The sequence below is a fragment of the Pelodiscus sinensis genome, chromosome 6 (genome assembly GCF_052426305.1).
Source record: "Pelodiscus sinensis isolate ZL-2025 chromosome 6, ASM5242630v1, whole genome shotgun sequence".
Taxonomy (NCBI): Eukaryota; Metazoa; Chordata; order Testudines; family Trionychidae; genus Pelodiscus; species Pelodiscus sinensis.
In genome coordinates this window covers 62,667,481-62,693,882 of record NC_143057.1, presented here as the reverse complement: position 1 = coordinate 62,693,882, position 26,402 = coordinate 62,667,481, and the positions used below count along the sequence as shown (strand labels likewise).

Here is a 26,402-nt window from a genome sequence, read left to right as displayed (position 1 = left end):
CTGGCCCTGATTTTATGCCTTCAAAACCCCTTTGCATTAACTCTTATGACTCTGGCTATTCTCATTATCCATATAAGCACCCAATCCCTCTTTGAATCTTTCAGAATTCTTGCCCTCAATGGCATCCTTGACAATGAGTTCCCTTCTAGGTATACATTGTATAGCAAAAGTATTTCCTTTTATTAATGCTGCGTGTGCCACCTTTCCATTTCATTGTATGTCGCCTTGTTCTTCTGTTGTGAGATGGGGAGGACAGACGTTCCAGCTCATTATTTTATATTTTTTTATCATTTTCTTTCTCATTCATCACCTTTCCTAATGATCTCAGTCTTTTCATGCTCTCTTAATATGAGAATGCATTCATTCAAGCTAGAACAGATTGTGGAATGATTGCATGGTCTGTTATGAGAGGAAAAAGAATGCTAGCAGACAGTACTTATTTTGCAAAGTTGATAATACTGAAATGAATTGGTTAAGGGTACCACAGGGACACCAACAACCTCTGTGGGCCCCTGGACAAAGGAACCAGGGACGAGTTTCTTGCTCCTGGAAGGGGTGGAGCCTCAAAAGGAAAAGGCGGGGCCAGAGACAGACAGCCCTCAATGCTGCTGAGTGCATGGCTCTGGCCCCTCTACTCCCAGCCCTCATAGCTGCACACAGTGCACTACTCCACTGGCATTTAAAAGGGCCTGGGGCTCTGTATGCTACTGCAGAATCACGAGGCCTTCAGGGCAACTGTCCCCTTTGCCCTCCTCCTTCCATGCCTTGTTGGCAGGCCTGATTGCCCAGTATGAGATATAATAGAAGCCACAGGCTCAATCCTGAAAAGTAGAAATGTCTCCACTTATAGGATGTGGCTTAACATGTTTTTAAAAATGTGCATTTTCAAGTATAACCCTCTGCAAAGCCTGTCCCATTGAAAGTGTCACTGGCCACTTGAACTGGTGAAACTGACTGCACACATTCATAAAGAACCTCCCGGTCTGACTCATGTTGACATATTATTTTGCCTGTTCAAAGGCCTTCCAGGGACCTCTCTTTCATACTAATCTCATCAAGCCAAGCCAATGCCTCCTTCTGAGTCAAGTCCATTGGGTATTAGGGAAAAAGGAAGCCTTTATGACTGAGAGGAAATGGGGGAACCCTCATTCTTCTCTCTCACCATGCTATGCATGAATCCTTAAAACACTGAAAAGTAGTTCTTTGCTCATCCACCTTCCTGCTCATGTCAGATTGTGACGGATTCAGTTACAGAAATCCCCTTGAGACTTTGATGTGCTGAAAATACTACTAACGCTATCTACCTGCCCTGTGGGATGCCCTACCCCCCTGTCCTGAGCCAGAACCTCAGATGAAGAAATAGACTAGATACATTCAGTAAATTGCAAGCTTTCCAATGATAAGTTACATGCAATATTTTGCATAAAACATATTTGAGTTAACATATTCATAACCCTAAACATATTTCCCTAAAGAATATGAAATATGCCATCAGACAGATATTCCATATTTTCCACCACAGTAAGTCTGTAATAGTGCTGCAATGTGGAGCTGTTTGGATAGGATTAGACAAAACAAAAATAGTCATTAAATAATTTCTATTTAGATTTGTTATACTAAATAAAATTTTATTTTGAGGCATAGCAGTGCTGATTCCAGATTTCCTGGGTCTAAACAATTCTGCATGAAACATACAGGGTATGTCTCTATTACAATTAGACACACATCGCTGACCCAAGCCAGCTGACTCAGGCCCATGGGGCTCAGTCTACAGGGCTGCTTAATTGTGGCATAGGCTTCTGGGCTCAAGAATTCTGGGACCCTCCCACCTTGCTGAGTCTCTGCATGGCAATTAAACAGACCCTTTAGCTGAGCTCAAGTCAGTTGGCATAGGTTAGTCCTGGGTTTTTGAATTGCAGCATAGACATACCCCAGGGCATGTCTAAACTACATCTCTCTTTCCAAAGAGGGATGTAAATAGACGTATTGAAATTGCAAATGAAGCCAGGATTTGAATTTCCTGCACTTCGTTTGCATAATGGCAGCCACGCGTTCTTTCGAAAAAAGGTATTTTGAAAGTGAAACCGCCGTCTAGACGTGGTTCTTTTAAAAAAACAACAACAAAAAACCTTTTCAAAAGATTCTGTACTCCTCAAAAAATTAAGTTTACAGGATTTTTCGAAAAAGGTGGGTTCTTTTTTGAAAGAACCGCATCTAGATAGAGGTTTCACTTTCGAAATACCGGTTTTCAAAAGAACACGTGGCCGCCATTATGCAAATGAAGCATGGGAAATTCAAATTCCAGCTTCATTTGCAATTTTGATATGTCTAATTTACATTCCTCTTTCAAAAGAGGGATGTAGTCTAGACATGCCCTACGAATCAAACTTTTAATAAATCAACAAAATGTGCCTGCAAAACTGTTTAGGCCTGCTGGTTTCCACACATAACCCATATTCGTTCATGAAAGTGGTTAGCTGCGGTACAAAATACCTAGTCTGTACTCTGACATGTGGGTTGAGGTTTTTTAAAGTACAAGCATGAACTCATTCCAGATCTACTTCTACAAATCTTAAATGTAGAGATTAGACTTTGTTTGACTTTTTAATTTGTCAGAATGATTATCAGTATAATTTTGATGTAGTGTATATCAATATATATGCTCAAAGACCTGATCTACACAGCGGAAGTTCGAAGTAAGATACTCAACTCCATCTATGTTAATTACGGATCTGGAGTCGACATGTCTTAAATGGAGTTTCCATGCCATCCACACAGCAGGAAGCCGACGGGAGAAAATACTCCCATCTGCTTCCGTTACTCCTACTGAGGAGCAGGAGTACCAGAACCAACAGGGTCACCCTCTGAGTTCAATTTAGCAGGTCTTCACTAAACCCACTAAATTGAACCTGGAAGATCTACTGTGGTAGCACGGATCATCCGCGTAGTGAAGACATAGCCAAAAAGACCTTTTCACTGAGATAATGCCCTTTTCATGACCTTGAATTGTTCTTTTTGTATTACTTTCTTTCACTGCTAAATTACTAATTCATCCTGGTCTTATTTATTGTAACGTACCTCAGAAGAGACTAATTGCTGTTACTTGACAAGTAAATCACGTCCCTTAGTACACAAATACTACAAGACTTTACTGAATATATGAAAGTAATGTTGCTATGGAAATACAATACTGTGAGGTAAATACAAATTTTCACTTAGCAGTTTATGGTGGTTACACAAATTAATGAAGCTGCAAAGAACAAACACCCTTTTTTTAACCTTCTAGAACCACTTACAGAATATGAGAAGAAAGCACAAGCAGGATTTTTTGGTTAATAGTCGAATGTCTTTTTGTATTACAGAGAGCAAATGTAATGATAGACTATCATATAGCACCGTAGACTTACAGCAGTTTTCATCCATAGACCTAAAAAGCCTATTACACAAATATCATCCCTGTTTTATAGCCGAGGAAACTGAAGTGAATCATAGTCCTAGGTCACAGAATGAATCACCAGGAGAGTCTAGAACAGACCAAGCTTGTTATTTCTCTACTAGGGATGAAAGCGAGTAGTCAAATCCACTGTATTACAAGCAGCAAATGGGTGGGGAGCAGGAGCCAGTGCTGGAGGGAGCTGGCTTAAAAGCCAGTTTCCCCCAGCACCAACTCCGCGGTGCTGCCTGTTTTCCCCCCGCCCCCCATGTTTCTGCCTCTATCAGGGGAAGGAGCTGCTGGACCCCCCTGCTCTGACTACATTTAAACTGCAGAGTGGCAGCAGGGATAGTTCCCGGACCTTGCGCGAGCCAGGACTGAGCGTCTCTCCTTATTGATTAATTTTATAGTCGATAAAATTATCAAGTACACAGTTAGTGAAATACCTACTTCTTAACATCCCTATTCTTTGCTAGACCATGTTCCTCCCTGGTCTCTTTTTTTCTTTTCATGGTAACTGTTGACCATTAAATGACATAGTTAGTATGTAAAAGGCAGAGCTGGGGTATTTGCAGTGCATGGGAATTACAGTGTGTATATAATTGTTTCTGTCTTTTAATTGAAAGTGCAGCTTTCATGATAATTAACTTTGGACCTACAGTACCAAGGCATTTTTTTTCTACTAAAGCTTGTACATATTAAATTAAATCAATGAGGAATCAACTGAAGCCAAATCACTACCAGGCACATTACACTGAAATGAATGCCCATGTAAGGGGTCTGCACTGATTTAAATAACCAGTTCCAAACCCAAGTTAGTTAAATTGGTACTATTTTCACATATAGACAAGGCTTGATTGTAACTATCAAGCAACCTACAGTTTAAAAGTAAACATTGCACTACATACTGAAAATACTAGAGCTTAGAAACTCCATTTTACTTTCCCTGGATGAAGTTACTGGAGTTTCACTAGTCGGAAAGAAGAGGTTTAAACAAGAGGACAGGCAGGCCATGGATATTTCCCAAGTAAGGAATTGATTTTGCAATGAGGACTTAAGCTCAGAAGGCCCTGGGGATATATGCTGTATGCTAGGAATCCAATCTGTACATGACGCTTGTACCAGATCATAAGGAAGATGGAAACAGCTTCATGTGCATGTCTACACTACAGTGCTATTTCAAAATAACAATGTGAGCATCTACACAGCAAGTCCGTTATTTCAAAATAATTTTGAAATAATGGGTTCTTATTCTGGAATAATAAACCCTCATTTCATGAGGAATAATGCTATTTCAAAATAGTTATTTCACAATAGAGTGTGTGTAACTGAGTGACACCTCAGTTATGCCAGTATTATGAACAGCTCCACTGCATCTTTGGAAAGGGGTCTGGTTTATTGCATCTGCAGGGAAGGAGAGGGGGGAAGGGAAGGTTGGGGCAGAAAAGGCACAGAGGGGCAATGCAGGGGCAGGGGCAATGCAGGGGCCCCTTGTGGAGAGGCCCAGGGGAAAGTGTCACAAGTGTCCTTGTCTGAAACTCCCTCAGAGCCTCCCAGATGTGCACAGCCCCCTGATGGTCTGCTGGATGGCAGCTGTGCATAGCTGTTCAAAAGCCCTTGTGAGTGGTTTGGCCTCTGCCTCCGACCCTGGCAGGAATGTCTCCCCCTTGTTCTCACACAGGTTGTGCAGGACACAACAGGCTGACACCACCTGGGGGATATTCCGTTCCTTGATGTCCAGGAGGGCGAGGAGACACCAGAATCTCCCCTTCAAACACCTGAAGGAGCCCTCCACGGTGATGCGGGCCCTGCTGAGCCTGCTGTTGAAATGTTCTTTCGTGGGGTCCAGATGTGTCCCATGTAGGGCTTCATCAGCCAGGGGAGCAAAGGTTAGGCTGTGTCGCTCACAATGCACAGTGCATGTTCTGATGGTGCAGTCGGGCTGGAGTTGCTGAAGATGCAAGTGTTGTGCTCCTTCCCAACCACCCAATATTGATGCTGGTGAACCAGCCTTATGGTCCACAAGGGACTGCAGCACAATTTAAAAGTACCTTCTGGTTGATATAATTGGAGGCCCAATGGTTGGGGGCCCAGATGGGGATGTGGGTGCTGTCAGTGCCCCTCACCCCAGTTAGGGAAGTCTCTGGCGGCAAAGCCAGCAACGATAGGGTTGACCTCGCCCAGGATGATGACCCTGTGCAGCAGGATGGCATTGATGGCTTGCACCACCTGTGAGAGGATACAAACAGGGAATCACAGGGTTGTCAGAGTCCTCGGGAATTCCCCAAGCCCAAACCCCTTCCCATAGCAGGAGCAACCTCAATTTACCCAATCCCCAGCAGGGCTTTGTGAAGGTGGGACTGCAAAACCTCCAGAGAGGGAGAGTCCACACCCCTTCCCTAGGGAACCCCATTCCAGTGGTTCACTACCTTCCTGGGACAATACTATGAGAACACCATACCTGCATGAGCACGGTCCCAATCTTCCCACACCAAACTGGTTCCTGATGGAGCGGCAGCTGTCCAGCGTGGTGAGCTTCCAAAGTGAGATGGCGACCCGCTTCTGCAGGGGGATGGTGGGTTGCATGTGGGTGTCCCGTCGCCAGAGGGTCGGAGCAAGGCACTCGCAGAACTCCAGGAAGGTGTCCTTCTGCATGCGGAAATTCTGGAGCCACTGCTGGTCGTCCCACTACTCTATGCTGATCCAGTCCCACCAGTCGGAATTGGTGTCCCATCACCAGAAGTGGTGGTGCACAGTGTGCAGAGGAGGGCAGGAGGGGTCATGCTGCATGAATGGCATGTGGAAAGAGGTGAGGAGATGCCCCATAGTGAACTGAGGGTCCTGTTCCTGCAGTGTCATGAGGGCAGCCTGCATTAACTGCACCAGGAGGTGCAGCATGAGGTCTAAGAACCAGTGAGTGCTTTCCAGCAGCTCCACCTCAATGGCTTTGAGTGCTGTGGTGTCCACAAGGACAACCAGAGCATGCAGTGAGACAAGTTTGCTGTTCCTCGAGGAAGTAGGCAAAGGTGAAGAGCCTGAGACATGGCTGTGGAGGGTATCCCCTTTAAGCACAAACCTCAGATAGCCTCAGGAAGTGACTGCTGTCCTAATGCCCTGCCTGAAGTGCTTTGTGGGGGGGGGGGTGTCTGTTTTGGTATAGATCTGTGCTATTTCAATGGGCATTTATAGTGTGGACATGCTTATTTTGAAATGAGTGTGTAGTGTAGACCAGTGTTTCTCAACCTTTTTTTTTTAAAAAAAACCAACCCTTTAATATAAAGTACCCCCAGTATCTACAGTATTCAGACACACAAAAACATTTTTCTACCATTGCAACGCATTTGTTTAAACAACTTAATTTTTGGGTGTAAAAAGTACAAAAATAATAAAGCACTGTAAAACTTAACACAAAAATTCATTTTTCTCCAAATTTCAGTTGTGTTGATGTACCCCCTCTCCAGACTTCTCCCGAGTACCCCTGGGGGTACTTGTACCACTGATTGAGAAACACTGGTGTAGACGTACCCTCAGAGAGCAGAGCTTCTTCAAGCAGATAACTCTGCTAGGGTATGTCTACACTACAGCACTAATTCGAACTAAGTTAGTTCTAATTAGTTAATTCGAACTAAGCTAATTTGAACTAACGCATCCAGACTAAAAAACTAGTTCGAATTAGCGTTTTGCTAATTCGAACTAGCATGTCCACATTAAGTGGACCCTGAAACGGGGTTAAGAATGGCTGGAAGCAGTGCCGGCAGAGCATCAGATGAGGACTTAGAACGTGGAGCTGCTGCCTCAGGCTAGCCAAGGGCTGTGCTTAAAGGGACCCGACCCCCACCCCGGACAGACAGTTCTAAGGGGTTCCCCGCTTGCAAAGCAGTCCTGTCTTGGAGTGCCCTGAGTGCCCACACTGGGCACATCACAGCACTCGGCCATGAGACCGGCTGCACTTGCCACAGGCTGCCATCTGGGGACAGAGGGCAATTGGGGGGCTGCAGGAGAGCTTCCACCCCGAGAAGCCCGCAGAGCCAACCCAGTCCTCCCCATCGGGGGCTCGTACCCCATTCCTCCCTCACCTCCTTCCACTTACCCTTCCCTAGCCCCTCTTCCTGATGTACAAAATAAAGAAAACGTGTGGACAAAAATAGAATCTCTCTTTATTGAACAAAACTCGGGGAGACTGGGAAAAGGAGGTGGGAGAGGGGAAGAGAGAGGGTGGGAGAGGGGAGGGCAACTAAAATGATCAGAGGTTTGGAAGAGGTCCCATATGAAGAGAGGCTAATGAGACTGGGACTTTTCAGTTTAGAAAAGAGGAGACTGAGGGGGGATAGGATAGAGGTCTATAAAAGCATGAGTGGGGTGGAGAGGGTGCATCAAGAAAAGTTCTTCATTAGTTCCCATAATAGAAGGACTAGAGGACACCAAAGGAAAGGAATGGGTAGCAGGCTTCAAACTAGTAACAGAAAGTTCTTCTTCACAAAGCAAAGAGTCAACCTGTGGAACTCCTTGCTGCAGGAGGCTATGAAGACTAGAACTAGAACAGAGTTTAAAGAGAAGTGAGATAAAGTGATGGAGGTTGGGTCCATGGAGTGGTATTAGCCAGGGGATAGGAGTGGTGTCCCTGCCCAAAGTTTGTGGAAGGCTGGAGAGGGATGGCACGAGACAAATGGCTTGGTCACTGTCTTTGGTCCATTCCCTCCAGGGTCCCTAGGGTTGGCCGCTGTCAGCAGACAGGCTACTGGGCTAGATGGACCTTTGGTCTGACCCAGTACGGCAATTGTAAGCTCAGGGTCGGGGATCTCAGGGGACCACCTTGATTTTCATGCACACCTGCTCCTGGGTGGCCAGGCTGGCAGCTCTCCTGCCCTAGACGGCCACTTTCCTGTGCCTAGTGCGGAGGTCGTGGACGAGGTCCACGATGTCCGCACTAGACCAGGCGGGTTCCCGCCTCTTGTGGTCCCGGGCAAGCTCCCGGGAGCCGCCAGCCTGGTCCCGGGAAGAGGGGGAGGACTGGGGGGCATCGGGTGGCTGGCTTGAGCCGTGCCAGGTGCAGGGTCTGCTAGCTGGGTGCTGGCAGGCTTGCACCTGGCACGGGCATCGTAGCCAGCCCGTGCCCCTTTAAGGGGTCCGGGGCCGGGAGGGGGGGCAATAGAGTTTCCCTGGTGTTGGCCAGAGAGGCCACCAGGGAAAGCAGGGGAGGGCTAGCCTCCCACTAGTTCGAATTAAGGGGCTACACACCCCTTAATTCGAACTAGTAAGTTCGAACTAGGCTTAGTCCTCGTAGAATGAGGTTTACCTAGTTTGAACTAAGCGCTCCGCTTAAGTTCAAACTAGCGGAGCGCTACTGTAGCGCCTATCAAAGTTAATTCGAACTAACGTCCGTTAGTTCGAAGTAACTTTGTAGTGTAGACATACCCCTAGAGAGGAAGCTAATGGTCTTCTTCCTGAAGGCGCACATTTGATTGCCCAATATCTTTGTGCTGAAGAAGAAAGACTTCTTTTTCCATCACTAGAAATAAAATTTGTTTCTAATTTGTGAGAAGAGATCCATGATTTAACACTAAGACTAAAGAACAGCTGACCAGATTTTCCCCAAATTTTCCACCCAGAAAAGTTGGTTAAGATGAAGCTTTTACATTTTCAATCAGGGGAGCTAACAGACTTATCTCGGCCCTGGGCAAGATGGGTGGTGGCTGGCTCCACACTCCCTGAGGGGCCTCGGTTTGAAGGGGCAGAACCGGGAACAGTCAGCCCTCAGCACTGACAGGACTGTGCTGCATCCCTGAGCCCGCAGTGCGGGGGCCATCCTGGGGAGGAACGGGGCTTGGGCATGGCCCCAGCCCTGCCTCTCCCCCAGCCGCGCTCCAACCACTTTCCCCCTTCCCTGTGCAACGTGGCTCAGGAGATTATGGGGACCTGGCATTTGTGCCAGCAGGGTTGCCTCCCCCCCTTACCACACAAGTGGTGGGAGTTGGGGCAGCACAGCAGTCTGCTCTGCACTGCCCTCCCATCCTGCTGTGCCTCGCGTCGTCACAGGTGGTTTGCTTCCCGCTGCTGCTGACAAGCTGCATGCAGCAGGCCAGGAGAGGACAGCGGGACGGGGTGGAGCAGGCTGATGCACCCCTCTGGCTCACCACCTACATAGTGAGGGGGTGGGGGGGAGTGACCCTGGCTGCCACCACCATGGCAGGCACCTGTAATCCCTAGGTCCCTCCCATCCATAGAACAGGCCTCCAAAAGCATGGGGCCTAAGGTAGCCGCCCCGATTCATCCTATGGACAGATCAGCTCTGCTCCATCCAGAACTTGCTGCCTTGGGCTTTGTGCAGCAGCGGCAGCAAGACCTGGGCCCCTTTGAATCACCAGGCCCCTAGCCAGTTGCTCTCTTTACCCCCCTCTCTTCGGCTGTGTCTAGACTGGCAAGTTTTTCCGCAAAAGCAACTGCTTTTGCGGAAAAACTTTCCAGCTGTCTACACTGTCCGCTTGAATTTCCGCAAGAACACTGACGATCTCATGTAAGAAATCAGTGCTTCTTGCGGAAATACTATGCTGCTCCCGTTCGGGCAAAAGCCCTTTTGCGCAAAAGCTTTTGCGCAAAAGGGCCAGTGTAGAGAGCTCAGATTTGTTTGTCAGGGCTTTTTTGCGCAAAAGCGCATCTAGATTGGCACAGACACTTTTCCGCAAAAAGTGCTTTTGCGGAAAAGCGTCCGTGCCAATCTAGACGCTCTTTTCCACAAATGCTTTTAACAGAAAACTTTTCCGTTAAAAGCATTTGCGGAAAATCATGCCAGTCTAGACGTAGCCCTCCTGTTTTCAGTCCATAACTGTGACAGCTGTTGAGAGAACCATGGGCATGGGATATCAAGGTCCTGCTGAAAGTCTGCCTGTAACCTTAGCTGGAACATTCTCTACCCACATATGCTATCTATTTCATGAGAATGAATCAAAACTACCCATTTGCCACTGATATGTCTTGAAAGGTCTGTTGCTTCTCACTTTTCCTATGATTTTCACCATATCAAGCCCACTTCTGTCCTCCCCTAATTGATTGCTTTTGCAATGTTCCCTGCGTGCTGCTACTGTATTGTAGTTATTCATCAAACACTTCAGTGCTATGCTGTGAGTACTTCTTCACTAAGGCTAGGTCGCCCCCACTAGAAAAAGCAGTGTTTCTACTGCAGGATAATTAACAAGAATTAAGTAGCCTGCTGTAAAATTATAATGGAGACAAAGCACTGTAATTTAACTGCAAGCGCAGCCATGTGTGGAGATATAATGAAGTCCTTACCTAGTTATCTCATGGTTAAACAACGAGTGCCTCTACTGCATGTAGGCTTGTACAGCAAGATGAACGATCACTTTTATTGTGTCACTGTAATAGAGTCCATCTTTTTGTCAGTGAAGACAGAGCCTAAGAAAAAAGAGTGTTCTCACCTCAAGTTATACACAGTAACACAGTGTACGAGTTGAGTGAAAATACAGGAGTTTGTCATAGTCAGATATTAAGAAGTTGAGTTAAAGAATATGGTACAGCTTATAAAACTACAACTGCCTTGTCTCCACTAGGATTTTACCTTGTGCTAGTTGCCACATGTGACCTAACAGGAGGTAAGGACAAACCTTTTTTGTAATGATGACAAGGTTTAAGAGTTATACTGAGAAGTCATAAATCTAGAGCCTCTTAAATAAAGCAGTCCAACTCTAACTTTTGCACATTATTTTCAAAAGCTGGAGATTTATTTTCTAATGAAGATTTTCTACACACACAAAAGTAAAAAGGTATTTCACTCACTTCTTTTTGCTCTGATACATTTTTGTCATTGTTTTTGTCATCCTTATTTCTTTAAGAAACTCAGTTATTCAACAACATTTACATTGCACTGCCATACGCACACCCACCCACCAGCAGGACAGGTGGAATGTTGTTGTTTCAGGTATTATAATCCTTCAGGTTGCTGCAGAAAGTAGAGTTAATGGACTCCTTGTCTCTTTAATTTTCAGTTTCTTGTTCAAATGACAAGCTACATTCAAGGGTGAGAAGTTTTGTAAACAATTTTTTGAAACATGGTTAATTAGGTTATCTCTTGTCAATAAACTGTACTTATAGAGGGTTAGGAAAAAGCTTTCATATTATGATTTAGACACTTTGATTTTTCCTTTCTAGTATCTGCATGCAAATGGGATTGTTCACCGTGATTTGAAGCCAGAGAATCTACTCTATGCAACACCAGCGCCAGATGCACCATTAAAAATAGGTGAGCAGTGCTAACTATACACTTTCCATCCTTCCTGTTGTATTGGTATTATTTTGTGTGATTCACGTGTATTTCCTCTCTTTGCCCCATCATTTTATTCTATTTTAGCAATGATATCTGATGAATAGGCCCATTCTTTATACAACAGCACAGCTGTGCATTGTGCTTTAAAGATAAATAAAAGGACAGGTTCCTGTTCTTAGGAACTTACAGTCTAAATTAGGAAAATACCTCAAGAGATGATAAACACAGGAAGAATGGGATTTGGGAAGGGTGAAGTTCACAGCAAGCAAGATCATGAGGTCAGATTCTAGCTATATACGCTACTTAATTTTTTTATTAGACCATATATTAAAAATTTGGGTGAAATACAAATGAGAGGGCAAAAGTGGAAGTAAGTAATGAAAACAAGTCAAAAGGAGAGTGTTTTGAGGAGTTTGAAAGAGGAGAGGCAGGTTGTATGGCACAGATTAGAGAAAATATTCCACACATAAGAGGCAGCATGAAAAAAGTAGGAGGAGACCAGACAAGCTACAAGCTGACTTGATTTGACAGAGTTTATGTTACAAACTAGGGATGTTAAATATCAGTTAATTGAATAGTTAACATCATGACATTTTATCGGTTGACTATTCTATAGTCCCCGGGGACAGGACTGGCAGCCACTATATCAGAGACAGCAGCTCCGACATGAGCCAGAACTGAGCTGGGCTGCATGCCCACTCTGGCTCCTAATACACTTTAAATGCAGAGCCACAGAAGGGGTAGGGTCTGGACCCACCATGAACCAGGACTCAGCCAGGCTGCTTGCCAGCCTGCTAAAAAATGTACTGGGAGGAAGGGAAATACATGTAGTCTATAACATTAAACCTATAAGCTTTTGCTTATCGGTTAATTGACTACACTATTACATCCCTGGTACAAACCAGGGAGTAGAGGGCATTCACTGTTGCCCAGCCAGCAGCACTTAGTATTTGCAACTGTAGTAGGAGTCAGTAGAAGGTTTAGGTTCTCAGCACCTTTGAAAATCAGACTCTGACCCTCTGAGATACGAATATTCACCATTTCCATGTAGAAAAGCTACAGTTCGTAAGCCAGTTTCCATTCGATAGTATGATAAAGCAGAAAACAGCAGAGGGCTAATTGATGAGCTGTGTAGATTGTGACATTGCTGATGTGGTAACTGAAAGAGATCTGATTTGTACACAGTGAAAAGAAAAAATCTCTGAGCCATAGGGTCTTTTTTTCATAAAGAAATTTTTCCTCCTGTGCTTTACATTACATCTCAGGGTGTTGAGAGATTAAAATGTTTGTTTTGCTACAGACTATACATCCATTAATTTCTGGTTTACAGAATACTTTATTTAAAATAAAATTTGATTTATAACGAATAATGCTGCTGTTCAGCCAATTTTTGTTTATTAAAATAAAGAAAAGCATAACTGAAACTTATCCTCAAAGGTTCATTTGTTTAACTGTCTATGGTGCAGTCGCATGTAATTGTAGCTGGAGTAGGCATACAAATGCTAGCTTTAAACTAGCTAGCATAATTACAAATGGCAGTAAAAACACAGTGTGGCTTAGGCTTCCATCACACCAGCAACACAAATGTGTACTCAGAGTCCTAGGCAGGCTTGTACAGCTCATTATATCTACTAAAGCTGCATTTTCAAATGGTGTCTTCTTGTTTGAACAAGACCCTAAGATAATTCATTTAGAACTTGCTTAAATGCTTTTCTGGATTGTAGCTGGAAGACTCGGTTCCTTGTAGGATCAAACCCCATGTTAGTCCCCACTTAGTTGATAAGATCTGAAAAAGTCAAAAAGTCCAAAGTGGAAGCATATCAGCCCAGTGTAGCCAGTGTCAGTGCTAGAAAAAACACTGCCGTGGACAGTGTTTTTTGGAGTGACACCAGAAAAAAGTTATTGCCCTTCTGTTTTACAGGAAAATTAGATAATCAGAATTTCTGACCAGCCAGTAATGGGAGATAAACTGAAAGACACACAGTTCTCTAACAATACAAAACCATCCATTTGGAAAATCATATATCTTCCAAAGCACACAATGGCCTGGCGGGCCTGTTTTCATGAAAATTCTCTATTAAACTGATAGTGTTCTGTTTTATAAAAATACACTTGCTCTAGTTTTTAAATGTCTTCTCTTTTGTATTTATTCTCCTCCCATTTCATGCTGTGTTCAGAAGTTGTAAATAAATCATTGATTCCGCATCTGATTCTTCCTTGCTGGCTGCTGTTTGTTCCATCATCTTTGGGGGCAGGTAGCATAAGTTGTAGATTAAAAATATTTTGATGATTTTAGAGCAAGAGGATTTAATCCATCGACACAAATTTCCTATCTGTATAATTTTGTTTCCATGCAATTGTCCTGGAGTATTTTTTTCTTTTAACCTGTTCCTTAATATAATAGCGATTTTCATTAAATGAAGCATTCTCAAAAAGTGAAGTACTTCCCCCTGCTGAGTATGTACTGTCTTTACACAGTTATAAGCAGACAATAAAACTTCTGTTTTATGTTTCTACAAATCTTGACAGCTGATTTTGGGCTTTCCAAGATTGTGGAAGATCAAGTGACCATGAAGACTGTTTGTGGAACTCCAGGATACTGTGGTATGTTCCTTTATTTCTTAAAATATATTGGATTTAGACTTTGATTTGGAGACTATTTACATTTTCCTGTTTCTATGCTTGGCAAATGCAAGTTTCTTTAAGATTGACAAGGCCCCTGAACAGCTTAAATCAAAAACTATAATTCCAAGAGTGGCATCAGTGTTAACTTTTCAGAAACATAGGTACTCTATAGTTTCAAGCCAACATTCCAGTGCATTTTCTAATATAATTTCATAATTTACATGATAGTACTCTGATGTTGAATACAAATATCGTATACAATAATATTCCAATTATACAAATATAATAAAAATCCATGCCAAATTATTGAGATACTGGATTTATTGGAGTGTAAGTTATAATCACAACTTCATTAGTATAAGTTCATTGGGCCCTTCATAATTCCTATTATGGATAGTCCAAAATTAAGTGTAATAGAAACTAACTTAAGGTGACTTTTTTTTGTTTTAAAATAAAAACCAAATTATCTCTTAGGCCGTGTCCAGACTCAGGGGTTTTTTCGGGAAAAGTAGCCTTTTCCCGAAAAAACTTCCCCTGTGTCCAGACTCAAGCTGCGTTCTTTCGAAATTATTTCGAAAGAACGCGGCTTTTCTTTCGATGGCGGTAAACCTCAATTTACGAGGAAGAACGCCTTCTTTCGAAAGTTCCTCTTTCGAAAGAAGGCGTTCTTCAATGTAAAGAGGCCGTCTTCGAAAGAGAGCATCCAGACTCGCTGGGTGCTCTCTTTCGAAAAAGCGGATTTCTCTTTCGAAAGATCCGCCTGCAGTCTAGATGCGATCTTTCGAAAGAGGCTCTTTCGAAAGATGCTTTCGAAAGAGCCTCTTTCGAAAGAAGCCTGCAGTCTAGACATAGCCTTAGTATTACCACTTGAGAAAGGGGGATAGCTTAAGTTCCCAAGAAAGCAAAGCATTTATGCACATGCATAACTTTATCACATGCTACAGTCTTGACCAGTAACTGAGTCCTAAAAATTAATAAGTGCCAGGACAAACTTCCAATACTGTAAATGATGATACCGAAAGTAGCAAAACACCAAAGAAAAATACCGGACTGGAGTCCCTGAGCATTCTGGCATGACTTGAGCCTTGGTCCTGACTGAAAGAGGTGCTTATGTGTGGTGCAAAATTGAGACTCATATGATTGATAACTATGGGAGTGATAATAGGGAGCTTCCTATGGTGACTGTGAGATCACCAGCCTGGGAAAAATAAACAGCCACACCCAGTTCAATTCGTAGCCTTTTTCTCAGGACTCTTGTTTTATTCTTTAACACAACAAAGTGAAAATGGAGCAATTTAGAAACAACAACGCTTCTGTTTTCAACTGAGATCTGTGATTGTGGGGCCTTCTGACCTGGAACAGCTTAATAGACTGGACTTTCCCCAGCCTAGGCAAGGCTAACCAGCCCTCTCAGAATCTTCTACTACAGCCAGGGGAGAGTTCACCCCTGGTCATTCTCCTGGTCCCAGTATCCTCATGGAGCTCGGGCTCTTTTTTATACCCCCTGGCTGGGACTTATCAGACCAATCCATAGATGCTGTTCAGCAGGGCCAGGAGACTCCCAGCACCTGCCTGCTGAGTTTCTCTCTAGGAAAGGGTCTGCTGCCGCCAAATCACGGTGGCCTTAAAGGGGCAGAGTGCCTGGAACAGGTGGATTTGGCAACTGAAAAGATTGAGGTGGAAATACTTGTCACTTTAAGGGATGTAGAAGGGTTGGGGTCGAGGTCTTTTCAAAATTAGTTTTTAACCAAAACAAAAAAAGAAGGAAATAATGTGGTTGTTTCAGATCTACCATTTTGGTTGGTCTCGGTTAATAGCAAACCTTGCTAGGGTAGATACTATTAGCACACTATCGATATCTTAATGTAGATAAAGAGAAATGTGTGTCCCCTTTGTATGCCATTTAAAAATGCATTTAGAATGTACAGGGGAGATGACAGCCACACCTGGCCTGCGTGCAAGGTCGCCTGAAGGGGCGGGGTCTTGGGCGGAAGGGGCAGGGTTGGAGAGCCAGCTCTCTGTGCTTCCCAGAGCATACCTCGCTGCCCTCCCCCAGCCTTCAGAGCCACCCAGAGCACACTGCCCAGTGCTCCAGCAGCAATAAAGGGCGTGGGGCTCCAGGTGCCACCTCTGCCACAGCAGCAGTGGCAGCAGCTGGGATCCCTGAGCCCTTTTGAATCACCAGGCCCCAGGGTAGTTGCCCTCTTTGCTGTTCCTATCGGTGGGCCTAAGAATGAAAGCTCTCTGTGGCACCGGCCATATTTTCTCATCTTTGTATGGTATCTACCACAGTGTGGCCCTGATTTTACTCCGGATTTTTGGGCAATACAAATAATGATTACAAAGCCTGCGCAAAATCCCAGACATAAAAGTTCTGTCTTCTTGTCATTTTAATGACAGAACCCCATTCAGCAATTGAGGGTGTGTCTACACCGCAGTTAGGAGCTTGCCTACCACCCTTGGTGGACAGACTCGCACTAGCTCAGCTCAGGCTAGTGTGTTAAATATAGGGTGGATGTTGCAGGACCAACAGAGGCTTATCTAGCCACCTGAGCTCAAACCCACCTGACACTCTGGGCCCAAGCTCTGTTGGCTAGCCTGAGCTTCCATCTGTGAAGCAATGGCCATGCTACCATTTTGAGCACACTAGCTTGAGTCGAGATAGTGCAAGCCTATGTGAGTAGCCTGAGAGGCATGCCACACACGATTTTTTTCTGGCAGTTGTGTCCTTGATTTGTATACAGAAATACTGCAGTTATGCATGCAGATTGGGTGCTTGCATACATAATACATTATCGAAATATTCTTTATCCTGTTTGTCTGCTATTTTGACCTGCATTCCTTCCCCATTGTTAATATCAAATTGTGTTGAGTATCTTGTACCGTTATAGTTAGTGAAGACTGAAGCAAAATAGTCATTCAACACCTCACACTTCTTGATACCTTCTGTTATTAGCTCATTTCCCCCCCACTATGTAGAGGACCTGCAGTTTCCTTCCTCATTTTCTTGCTCCTATAAAACCTCTCCTTATTGCAATTTCTCTCCCTTGCCAGATGTAACTCTTTTGTGCCTAATGATGGCTCCCAGGAAAGGTTGTAATGTGTGGATACTGTCAGGTGGTAGTGGTCTGTAACATACAAGTCAGACAATGATCTGGTGGTCCCTTCTGCCTTTAATCTCTGACTCCATATCAGGATTTGGTATAAAAGATGTAACTGCAGTTTTGAGTGTGTCTACGTAGCATTTTGGAGTAAGCAGGAGTGAGTCTCTCAGCTTAGGATGTCCGGCACAAGCTAGTAGTCCTCACACTAGCACACTTAAAAACAAAGTCTAGACGACATTTGGATGTTGCAGCTAAGACTCTGAAGCCTAGGGAAGGGGATGCCTGAACTGCAACTTCAAAGTGCTGTCCATACAGCTGTTTTTAGAGCACTAACATGAGGCCTGCTAGCCCAAGTCTGTTGACCAAGGGTCACCCCAAAATGTTACATAGATATAGTCTTTGGTGCTCCTGATTAGACAAGAAGCAGGGGATAACTTCTGGATGTATTCAAACTCTTTTAAGTGATTATTTTTAGTTTTGAAATCTATATATACGTGAAACAGGGCTAATGTAAATGTTGACTGAAGAGAATAAATATATAAGGGGGATATGAAAAAGGAAAGGGAGAGAAGGAGCAGATAGTTAAAGTTTTGCAGGCTGTGCTTTCTTATGCGTGTTACCATAGAAACAAAAGGAAATGGGAAGACATTGATGAAAGGTGGCAAGATTATTTAGTTAGCTTGTAACCTAACTGATAATAGGCTGCAAGTAATACTTACATTTGTTTCTGCAGCATCTTTATCAGGCAAACAAAGAAACTAAACATCCCTTGGAATTGAACCTATGCCTAGTGTCTTTAGTCTCATAAAATTGTACTATGGGTATTGTTTATCAGTCAGTCTCCATGCTCATGTCTATCATTGCTATTAAACTGCAAATGTTGTAAAGCTGTATGTAAGGGGACTGTTACCCCTTACTAAAACTCTGTGGGAGTTTTTTGGTTTGCCAGCTCCCAGTTTCAGAAGGGGAAGGGTTCATGAGACTGACAGACCCCAGAGACAATGGAAAGCAGCCAACACTCCAGCTCAGCCTGATTGACAGGTTGGAGAGGCCAGTGAGGAAGGGGAGAGGCCAGGCCCCATCCTCCCTGTGAGCTGGGATTGTTCTGGCTCTCTCTGAGCAAACAGAGAGCTGAGAGACAGCCCAAGGAGTGCAAGCTGTGTGCAGAAGAAGTCCTGCAAATACAGGGAGCTGAGAGACAGCCCAAGCAGTGCAAGCTGTGTGCTGAGGGGCAGTTTTTGCAGCAGCTGAGCCAAACATACACAGCTCAAGGAGCGCAGACCCTGTGTTGAGCAGCAGACTGGCAGTGCTCAGAGAGCCAAAAGGAACAGAAGCAACGCAAGAAGCTAGAGACTGGCCAAGCAGCTCAGCCTGCAGCTGGATGTGGTGAGCAGCTGGGAACTGCAAAGTGTGGGGAGAGGCTCTGGACTGGGAGAGGGGTCTGGCCACTTAGAGCTTGAGGCTGTGTGGTCATTGTCAGAGCAAGCATGTCCAGCCTGCAGCTTCCCCCCCCCCCCCCTCCCAGCACATCCAAGGTCTCTAAGGGGCCTTTAAGGAAGAGACTGTGGACTGTCCTTACACTCTGCAGGCTGCTGTTTTGATGTCCCTGTGCTACAGAGCAGGGCTGTGTGTTCTCATTTAACCATTCTCATTTTTTCTTATTCTTTTCTCTTTAATCAGTTGATGTTTAATAAATTGTATTTGCTTTGAACCTTATGAAGTGATCACTGGGCCAAGAAGGCCTGCAGTGTAAAGAGAGCACCTCGGAGTGGGGACACCCTAACTCCTGCCCCTAGTGACTACAAGGTCGGGGATTAAGCCCCAGGAAACCTGGGCCCAGCCTTGTTGGGGTTTCGAGGGCTCTGCTACTCAGGGGAGTGGAATGGGAACCCTCAGGATCAGGGAGGCTGTGGGGTAAAGGAAGTGGGAGCGGGGACTCAGATCCTTTTGCTGGTCCATTTCACCGGGGTGGTATAGAAGCCCGGAAAGTTCCCCACAATAGCGGGACCATTCCCCCGCTTACATGTTGTTATTGCTCAGTGTCAGAAGCCATTTGTTATGCCTATGTTTTTGTAACTGTAAAAGAGTGTGTGAAGGAGAGGAAGCAAATACATAATGCAGCCCCGAAAACGGTGACGATTCAGCTGTTTGTACTGCATACATGTGCAGAGGGAAGGAGACAGCAAGGAGATTTGTGTGGCAGTGATTAGGAAGAGGAGAATGGGTGGATGTAATGTGTGTCATTAAGGGTGTGACTACACTACATCCGAAGCTCAAAATAAGCTACACAATTTGAGCTATGCAAGTTGCATCGCTTATTTCAAGTTAATTTCAAAGTAGCTTATTTCGAAATTTGGCGCTGTCTACACAGCACTTATTTTGAAATAACCTACTGTTCTGAAACATCCCTTACTCCTCGTGGAATGAGGTTTACAAGGACGGCGGAATAACGAGCCCGGCGGAAATAACAGGCACACTCAAAAGACGCGGAATAGCTATTTTGGGATACCTCTGGTGAAGTGTAGACATAGCCTAAGGGTCCTTGGTGTGTTTATTGCCTCTGAGATATTGAGTGGCCTTAGCTTCATACAGATTCAATGCTGGTCCTTGCTATTTTTCATTTTGGATGGAACATTAAACATATATAGAACTCTGAGTCAACAGGAGATGAAAGGGGGTTCTCAATCTGTTTAGAATCCCCTTCTAATTGTTTCTGCAAAGTGAATTTCTGACAACAGCAGTTCAATAGAATTTGACATTTGTGGCACTTCACATCTTCAGAATGCTGTACGAACCTTAACTCCCCCTCACAACATGCCTGTAGGACAGTGGTCTCCAACCTTTTTAAGCATGAGATCACTTTTTGAATTTAAGTGCAGTCAAAGATCTGCCTCTCACCCCAATACCCTTTCCCCGCCTCCAGTGTGCCCCTTTCTCTGAGGCCCCACTCCTGCTCACTCCATCCTCCCTCCCTCCCCCACTTTCACCAGGCTGGGGCTGTGGGTTGGGGTGCAGACTCTGGTCTTGGATTAAGGGATCTGGAGTGTGAGAGGCACTCTGAGCTGAGCTTGGGGTGTTGGGGTATTCTAGGTGCAGGCTCTGGGAAGGTGTTGGGATGCAGGGGTGCTCAGAGCTAGGGCAGGGACTTGGGGTGCTGGAGGAGGTTCATGACTGGGGTAGGGTTTCAGGATACGGGCTCCAGATGGGCCCTGCTGACCTCAGGCGGCTCCTAGGTGGTGGTGCAGTGGGGCTAAGTTAGGCTCACCCCTGCCCTGGCCCTGCATCACTCCCAAAAGCAGCCAGCAAACTCCCTCCATCCCAAGCCCTATTGTGTCCCCTCTCTGCTCTGTGGAGATGGGATACATGGGGGGGGGGCACCCTGTTATCAGCACCCTCTTCTCCCTCCCCTGCCCAGCAAGCAGGAGGCTCCTGAGGGGACAGCTCCAAGCAGAGGGCGGGAGCTGCGCAGCAGTGCGGGGAGAGGCAGCTGAAGTGCTGGCACTAGACAGCCTCCTGGCCAAACCTGTCAGGATCACCCGTCAGAGGCTCCAAGATCTACCAGTAGATCCCGATCTACTGGTTGGTAACCACTGCTGTAGGATAAGGAAATATTATTCCCATTTTACTGTTCTAGGCATGTAGTGATGACCATCATTTTGGTGCACTATGTGAGATGAACCAGGGGTGTTGTTTCTGTTCCTGGATGACAGACAACGAAGCAAAGAGAGGTTATGTAATGTACACAAGACTACAGAGGAAATCGGTTGCAGTACCAGGATTAAACCTCGAGCACTGTATTGCTAATCCCTGGCTCTGTACTGTATACTGCAATTGCTCCAACAGGCTAGCAGAGCTTCAGAAACAATAACCTTTCTTTTTGCCATTATCCTGTCATTAGGATTGGGTCATCACACAAGCGTCCTCCATCTTTGTCTGTCCAAGGCAGCACTAAGATTGACCTGCTTACCACGTTCTTTGATGCAATTCATTCATCACTTTGATAGCTTTCTTCAGAGTCTCTTACTATCCTCTCCTGCCATGCTATGATCATCAGATCCTCTTCATTCATTCTCTGCACATGCCTGAACCAGTGACATTGTGCTTCCTGGTTTTTGTCAGCCACAGCATGGATTTTGACTTCCATCCTAATATTTCCATTTTGAAATCTTTTAGCACAAACAGCAGCAGAGTTAGGGCTGACTTCTGCTGCAGTCTAACATTTACTTCAAAAGGACTTGTCCCAAAATGTGTTTGGATCACTGTTTTCTATATGTAGGGCACTCATAGTTACTAAATCCTCAGACGCTCCACATTTCTTCAGCACTGATGTGAGCATCCTTCTGTTCATTTTATCATATGCTTTTTCTAGGCCTGTAAAGGCCTAGGAGCTCTGCTGTTGGTACTCTAGCCACTTCTTTATCCCTTGCTGAATTACAAACATGGTATTGATGTTTTTCATCCTGTCTTAATCTCACATTTCTCTTGTTTGAGTAAAGGTTCCTCCACTCTCCTACTCCCAGTTTCTAGGATGCATTCCAGTATCTTCATGCAACAATAGTTTTATCCCTCAATAGTTTTCACATTCATGGATGCTTCTTTTCTTATGTATTAGTGCCAGGATAGACTTGTACCAGTCTTTGGGAATTCTCTCGTCTTGCCATATGGCTACAGCCACTCTGCTCATGCATTGTATTTCTCTGTTACCAAAGGTCTGTCATCACATCATCAGGTGCTGAGGCCTTACTATTCTTCATTTCCTGGACTGTGTTTTTCACCTCGTTCTCAGGCACCACATTGGATCACATGTTGTCAACTCCAGCCTAAAGAGGTTTGACTCATTTAAGAGATTCAAAGTATCATTTCCACCTCTCCCTTTTTTTGTTCGGATGTTCTATTAGCAGTCTCCCCAATCTTCATTTACACATGATGTGTAATCCTTCCCACCTTTGCAGTTCATTTTTGTAGTGCTGTAGGTATTTTTGCTAGCCAGCCCTGGGTCACTTATAAGCTCTGCATAGTGATCGAGGGCACTTTATTTGTCCTTTTTCACTGCCTGCTTAGCAGCTTCTTCATATTTGTTTTTACTTACAGTCAATGGATTCTTTTTTTGGGGGGGGGAGGGTGCTCCATTTTTTGTTTGCAAGCAGAGATCCAAAAAAAGATACACACTTTGCCGGTCCATTGCTATGTCTCTTGCCATTGGTTTTCCCCATCTATATAGTCTGTGAACCCCTCTGACTTCCATTTCTCTTGAGGTGATTCTTTTAGTCAGATGATGGCAAATCAGTTTCTGGACCCATATCTTGTACTCTTTGCACAAACATCTCTGCTGTACTTCTCTTAACTTTCTGTATTTTAATCTTTCTTTTGGAGAAGCTCCCTCCTTGTCCAACACACTACCACAATCACTGCCACAGGAGGCTTATGTTGCAGTGACACTAGGTATCAATTTGCAGCCCATTGCTTGATTCCATTGAGATTTCCTTATCAACAGAATATGTTTTTTGTTTCTGCCACTGATGGAACCAGTCATAACCAGCTAACACACTATTTTTTGGAATCAAGTATTGGCCATCATCCATCATTTGCCCATACAGTAGCATTTTCCTTTCCTCATTCATAGTGCCTAGGCTGCATTTTCCTAAATACACGTCATACCCTCTTTTGTTTCTGCCTAACTGTGCTTTCACCTCACCAAGTACCACAAGTAGCTATGTGTGGGCCACTGTATCCACTAGCACCTGCAAGTCTTATAGGAAGTCTCTGCCTTTTCATCATGTCCAGGCTGAGATGCCTACAGTGATATCAGAAACATGACATGCTTCTTCATTTTTAACAGCCATCAGTCTGTCACTTTCTCTAATAACTGCACACACAGGCTGCCTCAGCTCTCCTCTCCCTGCTACCAACATTTCACAATGCCCCATTTTGTCACCTGCATAGGAGAATTTATAAACTAAGGCCAACCCCTTCACTGCATTCCTGGCCGACCACATTGAAACCACCTCTCCTTACTATTTCCTCAATGACTTCCATACAATTACATGTCAAACTGAAACCGGTGTTGCCACTTTTGAAATAAGACTTCTGTGGCTGTGCAGGTCATTGCTTTGTTTCTGATCCTTTGCTCTGACCATTCGTCCCTCTGACCCTCTACTAGGTAGGTCAGGAGATGGCTGCCAAAATCTTGTTGGCCTAACGCTGCCAGGCTTGAAGTGGGTGACCTAAGGCTGAAAGATCATTAGCTGTAGTCCCAGGCAGGAGTCATACTGGCCACTCTCACCCCCTCCTTATACCCAGCACCAATTACAGCCCTTTAGTGACCCCCCCCCACACACAAACTGCTTACACCAACACAGTCACCTTATGCCAATAAGAAATATGGTGTATCAGTAGCCATCCCTGATGTATAGACAGTGAGAGGGAATTTCCCCAGTTAGACTTAAGTACATACCCAATCTCTTCCTACCTTGTTGCCATAGACCATCACTGGGCAGTACTGGTGCTACCACTGCCCCACACCAGGCTTCATTTAACAAATGGATGGGGGCTTGAGATCAGAGACTTCATTCTTCTAGGTAACCTGCCTTGAGCTATCTGCTTATTTTCAAGACCCCAAGTGCCTGTTTTTCACAGACCCCACCTTTAAAAGAAAACCTCTCCACCACATCAAGGTAAGCGATGAAGAGTTTGGTTGTCAGTGGCCATCCTGAATATTGGCCTTTTACGAACATGTTTTCGATGTTGGGAGCTCTTCCCAATTCCACCCCAGCTGTAACAGCTCTTCTGAGGAAATGTAAGAGTAATCCATGATAGTCACAATATAGCTAGAAAAGTTGGAGGTTACTGAGACTTCTATGGAATATCCTGAAGTGCCATAGAGCCTCAGAGAGAGGGAGGAAAACAGTGCATCTTTCTGAGGCTGGGACAAGACAAGTTAGATCAGATGTGCACTAGCAGTGCTAAAGTAGTAATGCTAATCCAGTATAGCAAAACAGAAAAGTACCCTTAGTGATGCAGCTAATACCAGCACAACTATACCTTCACCACTATAGCTGATTTCAGCCCCACTGAACGAACAAACTACCCTGGCAGACATGTAATTTTTTTGGAAGATCTGGCGAAGGATTAAGTTACAGAGAAACAAAGCCACACAATTTGTGAATAAGGGTAGCCACTTCGTGGCTTAACATGCTTTAATAGTTATACAAGATTTGTGTATGTGTATGTGTATGCTCTTCTCCTCTCCCAGCACAGAAGTAAGAGCCAAGAGTTTTTTGCTATTCAGGATGTCTTAGTGATTCAGCCTCCATACTTTAATTAATATAGCTTTGCAGAAAGTCTTACTGCTCACAAAAAAATACAGGACTATGTAGCACTTTAAAGACTAACAAGATGGTTTATTAGATGATGAGCTTTCGTGGGCCAGATCCACTTCCTCAGATCAAATAGTGGAAGAAAATAGTCACAGCCATATATATCAAAGGATACAATTTAAAAAAATGAACACATATGAAAAGGACAAATCACATTTCAGAACAGAAGGAGGATGCAGGGGGGGGAAGGAAGGTGAATGCCTGTGAGTTAATGATATTAGAGGTGGGGAAGGGTAGATGTCTGTGAGTTAATAGTATTAGAGGTGATAATTGGGGAAGCTATCTTTGTAATGGGTAAGATAGCTGGGGTCTTTGTTCAGCCCCCCGCGGAGAGTGTTGAATTTTAGCATGAATGCCAGTTCAGAGGATTCCCTTTCAAGTGCAGATTTGAATGTCTTCTGAAGTAGGATGCAGGTGAGTAGGTCATTGAGACAGTGTCCTTTCTGGTTGAAATGGCAAGCAACTGTTTTTTCTTTGTGATCCTGTCTAATATCTGTTTTGTGGGCAGTGATTCTTTGGCTTACTGCTCACATGCATGTTGTTTGCAGGAAGATACTGGTTTGCCTCCACGGGAGAATCAAAATGACAGTTTACATAAACATTGTACAAACTATAAAGAATGACTTTTAGCTTTCATAAATATAACATATGAAGTCTGTGTGCTGGCTGTTCTCTAATGTTTGTACAGCAGGCAAATGGTATTTTTTAAAAGTGCATTATCATAGCACTATCAATTACATTCAGTCAAGTTCAGAGGGTCTTCACAAACACTTCTATGCCTCCTAACCCCGGTTGTCAGTGTAGCAGTAAAGCTGGAGGGAATCTATCCCCTTTATCCCATGGGGTGGGAGAAGGAGGGATGAATAAGGGACTGTGAGAATGAACCAAGAGAGATTTCACTATTTGCTTTTTTCCAATCCATTGACTGGGAGTTCCTTTGTAGGAAAGACAATTCCAACTATTCCAACCCATAGGCCTCACGAAGGACTGTAGTGTAGTGCATATTCTGAAGAGGGCAATTTAAAGATCAGTATGGCCTAAAGATGTGGGAAAAGAGTTCCTTTGTAGGAAAGACAATTCCAACTATTCCAACCCATAGGCCTCACGAAGGACTGTAGTGTAGTGCATATTCTGAAGAGGGCAATTTAAAGATCAGTATGGCCTAAAGATGTGGGAAAAGATGAATGAGTCTCATGTCATGTATTGTGTCCCTCTCCTTCACAGTGAGGTTTGACTCCCCCTACTGATATTTGGCTACTTTGCCCCAGGAAGATACGGCTGGTTGGCAGCTGGCAGTGGTATCAGCACACTCCTATGGCCATACCACACACCCTTTACAAGAGACTTTCAGTATACTGTCCAGGCACTTCCTTCAGTGGCCAACTGCAGTCCATTACTCCAGGGCCATCTCCCACATAGCTCCAGCACCATCTTTGCTCTTGTGTCTGCTTCATTCTGCAAAACCAACAGCCACCACCAGCTGTCCTTGCTCCCTTGGCCCCTGCTTTGTCCAGGATGCTGGCTGACAGAGACACAACTCCTTTCTCCTATGGCTCCTGACAGAGAACTAACTGCCTTCCTCTGCC

General features: G+C 44.6%; 1 protein-coding gene across 4 annotated transcripts in view; it reads left to right on the top strand.

Annotated features, from left to right (window-relative positions):
- The window catches only part of CAMK4 (calcium/calmodulin dependent protein kinase IV), a 291,954-nt gene that overhangs the window by 232,498 nt on the left and 33,054 nt on the right, over window positions 1–26,402 (top strand). For all 4 annotated transcript variants that reach the window (XM_006134451.5, XM_025190384.3, XM_025190385.3 and 1 more), the window contains 2 exons: window positions 11,597–11,687; window positions 14,241–14,315. In XM_006134451.5, coding sequence (XP_006134513.1) covers window positions 11,597–11,687; window positions 14,241–14,315 — 166 coding nt within the window. The remainder of the gene's footprint in view (window positions 1–11,596; window positions 11,688–14,240; window positions 14,316–26,402) is intronic.